This window comes from Esox lucius, chromosome 4 (genome assembly GCF_011004845.1).
Source record: "Esox lucius isolate fEsoLuc1 chromosome 4, fEsoLuc1.pri, whole genome shotgun sequence".
NCBI lineage: Eukaryota > Metazoa > Chordata > Actinopteri > Esociformes > Esocidae > Esox > Esox lucius.
The window spans coordinates 17,409,551-17,420,481 of NC_047572.1; the positions used below are offsets into that span (position 1 = coordinate 17,409,551).

Sequence of the window (10,931 nt, forward strand, 5' to 3'; positions counted from 1 at the left end):
ACCCCCAGATCCACCAGCACTGACTGGTTAGGACTAGCTGATTGGTCTCCCTATTTCCTGTCACATGTTCTCAGTCTCCACAAACTGACATCTGAATGAACTGATGGGCATTTGATATGAAACTGTGTCATATTTTCTCTGATTCACGCCCTATTTTCTCTCTATCTTGCTATCTTTCTCTCTTTCTGTCCTCCGTCTTTCTTCTCATTGTCAGACATGGGATATCTGACACACAGGCACGTGCATGCTGGCAAGCACGCATACGCATACACACACACACACACACACACTTTGGAAGTCCTTACCTGTCAACATTCAGGCTTTTGTACAGCATCCATGTTCAATATTTCTACTAGAAAGCCAATATCTTACCAACATGCCAGCTATAGATTAGGCCTATACGTTATTTTAATATTGATGGATTGTCCATATCAAATCAATTTTATCTCACTTCACCAGTATATTGTATCTGTCTCACAAATCCATGCATAGTCTAATTTCCTGGAAATAAAATACACCGTATTGGTTATGTGTCACCAGAGCGTGGAAAACTGAACCATGTCGATCATCACCGATAAGCACTCACTGGGAGACTGGAGACTCCTTATATGACCGGAACATTTGCTTGCGGCCCTAAAGCGCCCAATAAAAGCCTAAACTTACCGCAGTCCTCGCACAAGACGCTCTCCACATCCTTCTTCAGGTCGGTTCCGCTCGCGTCCAGTGGAGCAAACGATGCCTTGAATACTAAAGGTTCGCCTGTTGGGTCCATGAAAAATATATATCTGTGGTTCTCCTCAACAGTGGTGCACGGGGCCTCGGAACCGAAGTCCCCGACGGTCACGAGCTGCTCCCGCTCGAGCCCGCCGCTGTTCACGGGCCACACGTCCAGCACTTTGACATTCACACTGTACGGCTCCCGAGAGACGTTTTCAGGCGAAGAGCGCACCTCGCCCTCGATGACCACGGCAGATCGGTACGCCTGGTCTTGGAGGGAATTGAGACTCGGGGCGTAACAGGCGAAGGAGACCCCAATGACCAGCATGGAGAAATGCACCGGATCAAGCCTCATGCCGTCGGCCGTGGCTCCGTTGCTGCAGTGCTGGGGCGGCTGAGGGGCGCGGATGACGGAGCGGGGTTGAAGTGGGAGACTGCGAATATGCTCCGATAGCAGGGCAGAGCGGCAGACCTTGCGTAAGTGTCCATGCCATCTGTGTCTGCCGCTTTCCCCATACGGTTTCAGATGGGGACACACCAGCCTAAGAACCGGAAACGGCCCGGTTCTGCATGGTTAAAAATGTGGTTGCTGCATTCTCCTTCAACACAATTTTTTTCTCCTGAAACGCAAAGCAAGACACGTAAATTACTCTCTACTCGAAACCAGAGTTTCTGCATGAAGCCAATATAGTCTATCCTCTCTCTCCAACAAATGTCATCGCATGGGTGGGCGCATTGCCTTTCTATAGACTAACGGAAAACGAATTTTAGATTCCGCGCACAAAAAAACACTAATATGCACAGACAGACACACAAACGGTCGGGGTTTTTGTTCCACCTCCAGAAATGGTACACTCGGATTCCTTTTCTGTATAACGGAGACGACAGAAGATAGCGGTTATCTGGTTATCCGGTTAGGCGATGCAACAGCGCGCTCCCTCCAGCCGCGTCCCCTGCACCCCTCAAACGCGAGCGGCTGACGTGAGCAAACATCACCTGCCCGGCCACTGGCGTCGGCTGCCACTTCCTGCGCAAACAAACTAATGACCGGAGCCGCGTGCCCAATACCCTCAGAAAACCCGCCTGGAGTCAAAACCACGGGCGACCATGATAGCAGCAGCAAAAATGTATCTGTGGTGATTCGGTTTAAAAATAAGGGATTAACCAAATCCAACGGCTAAAAACGTGCTTACTGAACCACAGAGCTGGCAATTCAAAGAGGACGTATAGTAGACGGACTCGGCTACACTGCGGCTAGTGCGATGACTAACGCTGCGAAAATATCTCAATGGCTCCAGTAGCCTATAGCCCGGCAACCTGTTAGTTGCAAAGGTCTCTCCTTGTCCAATCTGGCCCAACCACTGTTAACTATGCAACAAGCGCCAAACAGGCAACCCCCACGGAACGATGCCAAACAGCGGCTACACCTATTAAGGCACCCGGTCTTGTGGGCATGTCCATTCAGAGATGGAGATTTTTGCACCCAGCGATAATGAATGTGCCTGCGGGTGGCCTTAGCGTGTGACTGCATGTGAGAATATCGATAACAAGCATTGGAGTAATGATGAAACCACGTGTACCAGATAGATAGCCTGCTTTTAATGGGAAATGTGGATGCATTTAATATGTGCTGTTTTCTGCCTTAAATCAAGCAGGCTTATACATAGCATTTTAGTGGCACAGACGTTATTCTCCTCCCTTTACCAGTCCCTCCAATCAATCAGTCAATCAATCAATCACTTCATTTATTCAATATTCCCCGGCTTGCCCTTTCAGAGCGCTAGCTAGCTGTCCTTGCTCAGAGGTCGTGAGAACGTGCACTATCCTTGGTGCTGAAACGGCGATAGAAAGCTGTTGATTTCAGACACCTGCAAAGAACTAAACACAGGATGATTTCTAAAACAATAGGGCCTCAGAAGTAACATTAAAGACTAATAATTGTTTTAGTTATTCCCATTAAATTATATTTAGCCTACTTTTTAATGATACATTTTGATCCACCGTTATAGCACTCATTCAACAATCCAAACATATTAGTCAAGAGATATAAAAATACAAATAAACTTGTATCAGTTAGAATATGATTGATGCCTTATGCGTTCATAGTATGATGTAATAAATTTAAATTCGCACGTGATTAAGAGAATTACTTCAATCCAGTGTTTACTGTGCATCATCTAATACTTTAGTATTTCATTTCAAATAAGAATAATGTGTGCACTAGACGAAGGAAAAACAATTGTTTCTCTAATGACAGGAAACCATTGAAAATAAGAGTGGATTTGTGTGCAGTTTTATGATGTTATGTTATTAGAAAGTGAAAATAAGGGACTTTGTAATAATGCGTTGCATCATCAGATTTTTTGGAGCTTCAATTTATTTGGCAATGAATTTAACGCATCTGCATAGCTAGGCGCAAACTTGAATGTCTTGAACATTCCTCTCCAGAACTACAGTATGTAACATGAACTACAGTACTTTCATTTTTCATCCTTTTTCTTTATAAAACGTAGCGCTCTCGCGATATCGGTGGAGTGGTTGACGGGCAGTCGAGGTTGCAGCAGGCTGAGGGAGACGGTGGAAGGTAAGCAGGGAGGCAGCATCATGGCGGACAGAGACAGTGGTAGTGACCAGGGAGGACTGGCCACAGGCCCCGGCTTGCTGCCTCCGGGCGCGATGGGCGCCGCGGCAAGACTGCAACACGACACCGAGGAGCTCGCATCGAAGCGAGTCGACATCCAGAATAAGCGCTTCTACCTTGACGTGAAGCAAAATGCGAAAGGCCGCTTCCTAAAGATAGCCGAGGTCGGAGCTGGGGGAAATAAGAGCCGCCTTACTCTATCTATGTCAGTGGCAGTGGAATTCCGCGACTATCTCGGAGACTTCATCGAACATTACGCTCAGCTGGGCCCAAGCAACCCTGACATGGTGCAAGATGAACCCCGGAGGGCCCTCAAGAGCGAATTTCTAGTACGAGAGAATCGCAAATATTACATGGATCTGAAAGAGAACCAGAGGGGGCGGTTCCTCAGGATCCGTCAGACCGTTAATCGGGGGCCCGGATTGGGAAGCGCACAAGGCCAGACCATCGCACTTCCAGCACAGGGACTTATCGAGTTTCGCGACGCTTTGGCCAAACTCATCGATGATTACGGTGTGGACGAGGATCCGGCCGAATTGCCTGAAGGCACATCGTTAACTGTTGACAACAAGCGTTTTTTCTTCGACGTGGGTTCCAACAAGTACGGGGTGTTCATGCGGGTCAGCGAGGTGAAGCCTACCTACCGAAACTCCATTACGGTTCCGTGCAAAGTGTGGTCCAAATTCGGCAACACGTTCTGTAAATATACAGAGGAGATGAGAAAGATCCAGGAACGGAGTAGAGAGAAACGGGCCTCTGAACTCCTACCAGAGGGCCAACATGGTGACGACGGGGACGATGATTGATGGATTACCGGCTAGAGCAGAAATAGATAGGCCCAAATGGGCTAACAACAAACAACACAAACTTTATAATCAGACTTTTACTGTAAAATAAAGAGAGAATTCCAAGGGAATCATCCCACACACAACCTTCAAAGACTGGCAGTACTATTTCGTCACTCATACCTGGATGTCACCCACTTACCAACCATTTTAACAGTAAGCCGCTGCTATCAATAACAGTTTGAACTGTAAAATATGAACTGTTTCCTACTTGATTTAAATGACAATGAAATTAGTGTTTATTTCTCTAACAAACGAATTTTGCACATGTCCTAGCTGTTTCGAAAATGTTTTCAAAGTGCAAACAGAAAAAAAGGAAAGCCGGGTATAAACCCACATGGAAATTACGACGATCTCCATTGTAAACCAACATTTGACATCAGCACAAGAGAATTTATATATATATATATTATAAATTACGTTACCAAACCAAAATCTGAAGGAAGATATAGTTTATTACTAAAAGGTACGCAGGAAATAAAAATGAAAGCGCTATCCATTAATGTGTTGGCTATAGCCTAGGCCTGCTGCAGAACGCAACGCACAGGCTGAAAAAAGACACATCTGCCTATGCTTAGGTCTATATCTCGTATAAAGACATTTAAAGAAGTAGTAGTGTATTATTGGATCGAACATTTTGCGAAAAAAAGCCTTTCTATCATGTCACACATTATGGAATCTTTATAAATGAGGAGAGTCTAAATATTTTTGCGCTTCTATATAGGCCTAAACGGGATAAAATTAACTTTACTATTGAATATAAACCCTTTTGCACCATGTCCATTCAAATTTGGATCAATGGTTAGATTAAAAAAGTGCTAACTTAAAAATACTAATTATGATTTTGTGAATCAGCTGTATTTAAATCCTAAGATGCCCACGTTTTCTGTGGGCGAGTTTTCTTTTTTGCGAGGGGGGGTGTGGGGTGGGGGTGGGGGGTGCAAAAAAAACTAGACGCTCAACCAGTGATAAGAGCGCGCGTAAAAAGACGCATCAGTGCGCGGCTACATCCTTGCTGAGCCGCAAGGGCGCATCCTCTCTGACGTCAGAACAACCTGGTGCCTTTTAGGGGCTAAATTCAATCAAACCCGCATTGCAGTATTAACACAGTAGCTCTTTTTTCAGTGGTTAAATTAAATCACAGACTGGTCTTCGTAAAGAAACATATAGGTGCACGGTTCAGAATTAGATGTGTGTGGACAAGGGAGGAATATTGTAACTAAAGACACTGCGTGAACATTGCTATGGTGGGTTTGAATGAATCCCAGCCTTACACTCCACTCGTTTACGTGCTTCACATTGTGGTCGATGTTAATGATATCTCTCTCGACTCCTGTATGTTTTAATTTGTGAGTACTGTACTGCTGTGTGGCTAGGCCACAGTGGTGCCTATGGGCCTGTTGGTTAACACTAACGAGCCAAACTAGAGGCTCCTTTCCATGCTGTTGTCTGTCTTGCTCCACAGACGAGGCCGTCAGATCATGTCCTCTATAACAGCAGCAGCAGCACTTCTAATGTGAGCATGGATAGTCATCGGGACCCAGATCTTCTGTGGTTATTGATCTGGATTTCGTCTATCAGATAGCATTAAATTAATTTAAATAGAATGTGTTGAATGGAAGAGTAATTAAGTTGAATAGGGACTCGGTCATATTTATACGCATTCAATCCTGTCTGATTGGTGAAATCCGGATAACTTTCGAAAAACTGGGCCCAGAGATGTGGGGTTGAGTCTGTCCACCTCTTGCACCATGTCAAAACAGATGGTTTGTAACTGGGATGTTTACATTGTCAGTGGATGGGGATGAGAAGATGGATGCCCTGAGAGCCCCATCTGAGGTCATCTGGATGTAGGCTAAAGGCCAAGGCAGTATCTATCTATGGTGCTAAAGCCCCAATATTATGAAACTTAGATCGGGCTTATCGGTCTAATTTGTCACTTTGCATTATTTTATTTCTCAAAGTTACTCTCCAAGTTATGTTGTCTGAGCAGCAGTCTTCGCCTACACGGGATGATGACAGTGACGACATTACATTATAGTGTGCAATATTGCACGTTGCATATTGTATGTTGTATAGACAAAAAAGAAAAGCATGAGACTGAATTCTGAATTATTAATGAAATGTGAAGTCTTCTGTCAGCACAAGTAGGATTTTCCATAACTTTCTTATCTGGTAACTACAATGTTTTTCGGTGAGTGTAGACACATTTCTGGTGTTCCTCTTTCCACAGAATCACTACAGTGACATCTCCCGCTACTTCCCCCTTCACAAATCATCAGGGCAACCTACTCTGTCATCGATTTGTAGACGTTGAGTAATTTTTACAAAACCTTTCTCCTTCCATCCTGGTGTAGTCTATGGAAGTGGAAAGTTCAGATACTACTCAACCATTCTGCCAGTTACCAGTCACCACTCCGACAGTAAATAAAATGCCATAGAGCTTCAATTTCTTTAAGCGTCGATGAACAATCAGTCCACTAGGTTAACCGTCCGACAACCAGGCGGATTTAGTGCATCAGTGAGGTGCTCAGATTAGCTCAACAGACAGTAACCTACTGCCCTGTGCCGCGCTGCCCTAAGGCTGGCACGATTTTCAAGTCAGGAGGAGCAGTTGTAGATAGGTGTGCTATAATTCCACCAGACTGTTGGAGTTAGAAGTGTATTAAAGAAGGACGGAGATATGTGGGGATCTTTATAGGCATCCTACTATTAGTCTCCCACCTTCGGAATATGATATTCCCTGCCACTGCCCTAGTGTCACAGAGCCTCTATCTTCACCGAGGACAGTTTACCTGCTGCATTCTGCCCCACACATATAGAACACATTTGAGATCAGAACTCCTGTCACACCTGTACTATCGCTGTGAAAAATCCAGTGCTCTTTCTACACAGTACAGGGCTGACATGAATCAGGTCTTGAATATGACATATAAAGACAGGAAACTCAATACGCATTTCTGCCACTCTCACTGGCCAATCCTGAAGAAGCTACTCATTAAGTTTGCACTTCACGTTTGTATCTCTCGCTCTGTAAAACGCAAGTGTGTGAGAAAAAAACAAAAGCAAAGCAAAAGTTCTTATTTTTGTCAATTTAAAAGGTGCTACTTGGTCCGTTCTTATTCCGGAGAAGAGTGGTTATGTGTACTAGATTCTAGAACACTGCCTATTATAAAAAAGTGTTTGGTCAGAACCAACTGCCACAGTCCTAAGTGGATGACTTCGCCATGTTGCTCACATTGCACAGTTAATCAATGAGGCACAAAATGGAGGTCAGGTGTTTTTGTCCCAGAATCAAAATCTGCAGTGTGTTGATGGAAACTGTGCAACAGCATGGTTCAATATAACATGGGTGATGGTGGTAGTGATGGTGCTTGTGCGGTTTGAATCAGAGAGATGTCTTTAAATGTATTAATTATTAGAGGTGCTTTGTTCTTACTTGTACTAGTACTTAATTAACAGTGGGAATGTGTATTCTCTGACCAGTGATCTTAACAACCGCTGCATGACCATGGGTTTTGCAGACTCTACCAGTACCCTGGGAACTCCATGTTCCTAGCCAATATCTAAGGAGGTCCTCTAGAATCCCTCCCACTAGAATTCCAAAACAGATTCTAACTTTCATTCTACCAAGCTGTTCAAGCGTTTTTTTTCCTTCAGATCAACTGAAACCATTTGTTATTATGCCGCTATAACTTTTTGCAGGTCCTTCAATATTCAACCAATCACACTCAAACAGTCTATAATGAGGAGCGAGGCCAATCACAACCTTTTGTGAAGCCAACAGTCATTTTGACCATCATTAGCTCAGAACACATTATGTTTTGCACATACAAACGCAGAGTTCATATATGCAGACTGTATAGGTTACTGTTATGTACAGGGAGAAGACACTGTGAGAAGTGTTTTGTAAAGTCAATGAGGAGGTTGTAGGTCAATGCACAACAAACATATCCCATGTCACCATGTGGTCTATCTACCCCTTTATCAACCCTGTATGATATGTTGTACCTTTCAAAATATTTTATCTGTGGTGTGTGTTTGTGTGTGAGAGTGTGTGTGCGTGTGTGTGTGTGTATATATGGTTTGTTATATATGATGCTCCTTTCAGAAAAAAATATACCATAAACAGGAAAAGCATATTGCAGTTTTTTTTTCCTTTGTATTTTATACTTACAGAAAGCATTGAATAAAAATGGATACATACTTGCACTTTAGATATATTAAGAAAATAAAAGATCTGCATATTATTTTTGATAGGGATCTCACATTCAAAGAGTATACATTACTTTCCAGGCTGGACATAGATATATGGAGTTCTACTTATTGAAGTATATTTTGTCTGTGTTTAAGAAGGTTTACTAAAGTAAAATGCATGATAAAGTAGTGCTACACCAATATTGTTATTTTTTAGTTGGTAAAATGTCTGAAAACTGTGATAACAATCCACATGTACCATGTTTAACTTCTCCCATACATTGTAGAGTAGTTTCTACTGAATTATGGCCTTTCCTGATTATATGACGATGGTGCTTAATTTGGCTTAGAAATATCGGCTCATCCTACATTTGATCATCACAACTTGCATCTTACTGTACTTCATTACTTTGTTTATGTACTTTCACTACCTTATTAAATTTCCGTTGATGGCAAAACGTGTGCTGTTTTGTATGTTGTTGTTTTAATGTTGGAAAGCCTTTGTCGTCTGAAAATGACTAATTGCAATAAAGTCATTCCTCATGTTCTTGTGTCTCCACGAAGTGTCTAACTTAAAGCTCCACCAAAAATAAATATTATATTGGTCAAAATTACTGCAATTTAGAATTACTGTCAGTGGCGCCAACAAACCAAAGCTTAATGTGCAGGTGAAACGCAAAGTTTGCCAGAAGAGACGTTAAGCACTGTCCAAGGTGCTGAAAACGTTAAACGTTGTTAATGTCCATTCACTTATATTGAGCGCCGGTTGTTGACAGCCAATATTTTGGCAGGTTCTGATGAAAGAACAGTGTATGTGGCATTGACTAGAATATATTACAGATATGCAGGCAAATCTGAATTTTTCTAATCATAGCAAAAAAAAACTCAAACTCAGAGACATTTTCCACATTGTTATTTTCTCATATGCATAACATTTTCCACATTGTTATTTTCTCATATGCATAACATTTTCCACGTTGTTATTTTCTCATATGCATAACATTTTCCACATTGTTATTTTCTCATATGTATAACATTTTTCTCATAAAAACATTGTGCAGCGGTAACATCTCCATAGAAAGCGAATTGATAATAAAAACATCACCACCAATTTCTATTGTATATAAAAGGTGATTTTATGAAGCACTGACTATAATAACCAGTATAGACGCCCTTTAGTTTACACTGTATGACATCCTGTCCAAAAAAATGTGAAATATTTTTATGACAACAAAGTGCCTTAGTTTCCTTTGTTTAAATAAAACCCATTTTAACAGGACCAGCAAAGTAAAAAGTCTTCACAGAGTCATATATAACAACAGCACTGCTCTACCCTAAAACATTGGGAAAACAATGGTTATTTAGCACAACAGCCAAAGTGACAAGATCAGTCTCCGGACAGAGTAAGAAAGTTGTTATTAATAATGTATAAAATGGCAGTTCCGATTCTAAATTCTCCTTCAGTCATCAGAACTACAGATCTGGAATCCAGTCTCATCAATGTGGAATAGAAAAACACAGCATCTATATAGTCCCTGTCTAATCTGCACATGCCAATATTCTGTACCACTTCTGTGTTAAAAAGGTCAAGGAATACTGTCCCATCTGACAAGTAGACGGGAGGGGAGGGGGAATAGAGTTTCAACGTTTGATGAAGATCAATGGAGTCCAGCAGCACAGTTACCCTCCTCCCCCTTCACTTCCCATGGTCCTTCACTTCCCATAGTCCTTCCGGGAGAAAGACAGCAGTGTCTGGGCTCTATTCAATTTGCAACTAAGGAATTAAGTACCGCGGACTGCGTGATGCACATTTCTTAGTGAGCCAACATACGCAGTGTTCATCTTAAATAGAGACTCCACTACAGCGGAAATATGGCCTTTACATTTCCATCACGCCGTGATGCTGAACATCCACCACTGGGGTTGAATAGAGTCCTTTGTGTCTTCTCTGGTTTCCCATTTGAAGATGTGTTCCATGGCTGCCGCCTACACCCCCCAGTGGGCTGTTTTCCCTGTCCTGTACCGCAACGCTCCATCACTATGCCCTCTGCTGCTTGGCCTGGCAGTCCTGCTGCTCTCTCTTTGACTGGAATCTGAAGATGATGATAGGAAGATGAGCCAGATCCCACTCAGGGAGAGATGTCTTCTCTACTTCCATCAAAGCATACCAACACAGATGCCACACCGTTACCAGAACCCCAGATCCTCTGGTACTCCCTCTCCAAACATAAACAGTACCCATCAAAAGCGTGCCCAAACATTTGACTGGTACTGTACATACACACACATGGACGCAAACAAACCAAGCCACACGCAGTCTCCCACACACATACACACACACACACACACACCTCATCACGCACACCTCATCACGCACACACATACGCATCTTCAACATCCACCACATTTGTATCCCATCTTTCTGCCCCCACTACCACATCATTACTGAGTAGAAGCAGCACATAGATCCAGACACACTAATCGGACCTCGGAGCTATAAAACATGGCACAGTGCTTTGATTCACTTCCCT

The 10,931-nt window shown here is 42.9% G+C and overlaps 3 protein-coding genes across 7 annotated transcripts in view; 1 reads left to right on the forward strand and 2 right to left on the reverse strand.

The window, feature by feature from the left end:
- Nucleotides 1-2,024, reverse strand: part of nrg2b (neuregulin 2b) — a 39,360-nt gene extending 37,336 nt beyond the window's left edge. For all 3 annotated transcript variants that reach the window (XM_020046126.3, XM_020046124.3, XM_020046125.3), the window contains exon 1: nucleotides 664-2,024. In XM_020046126.3, the coding sequence (XP_019901685.1) occupies nucleotides 664-1,072 (409 nt within the window). In that variant the 5' untranslated portion in view covers nucleotides 1,073-2,024. The remainder of the gene's footprint in view (nucleotides 1-663) is intronic.
- Nucleotides 2,025-3,235: 1,211 nt separating this feature from the next.
- purab (purine-rich element binding protein Ab) lies at nucleotides 3,236-8,947 on the forward strand. 2 transcript variants are annotated; one of them, XM_020046035.2, is made up of 2 exons: nucleotides 3,236-4,359; nucleotides 5,669-8,947. In XM_020046035.2, exon 1 carries the CDS (start codon nucleotides 3,322-3,324, stop codon nucleotides 4,162-4,164), a length of 843 nt encoding a protein of 280 aa, XP_019901594.2. In that variant the 5' UTR covers nucleotides 3,236-3,321; the 3' UTR covers nucleotides 4,165-4,359; nucleotides 5,669-8,947. The 2 variants fall into 2 exon arrangements, with proteins under 2 accessions (XP_019901594.2, XP_010896700.2); XM_010898398.4 differs by having other exon boundaries at nucleotides 6,437-8,947.
- A 349-nt stretch (nucleotides 8,948-9,296) lies between these two features.
- The window catches only part of psd2 (pleckstrin and Sec7 domain containing 2), a 31,391-nt gene continuing 29,756 nt past the window's right edge, over nucleotides 9,297-10,931 (reverse strand). For both annotated transcript variants that reach the window (XM_020046034.2, XM_010898401.4), the window contains one exon: nucleotides 9,297-10,931. This exon is cut by the window's right edge and continues 820 nt beyond it. The gene's annotated coding sequence lies outside the window, so the exon portion shown is untranslated.

Coding starts and splice junctions, on each gene's coding strand:
- purab (XM_020046035.2), top strand. CDS start 3,322: ATGGCGGACAGAGACAGTGGTAGTGACCAGGGAGGACTGGCCACAGGC.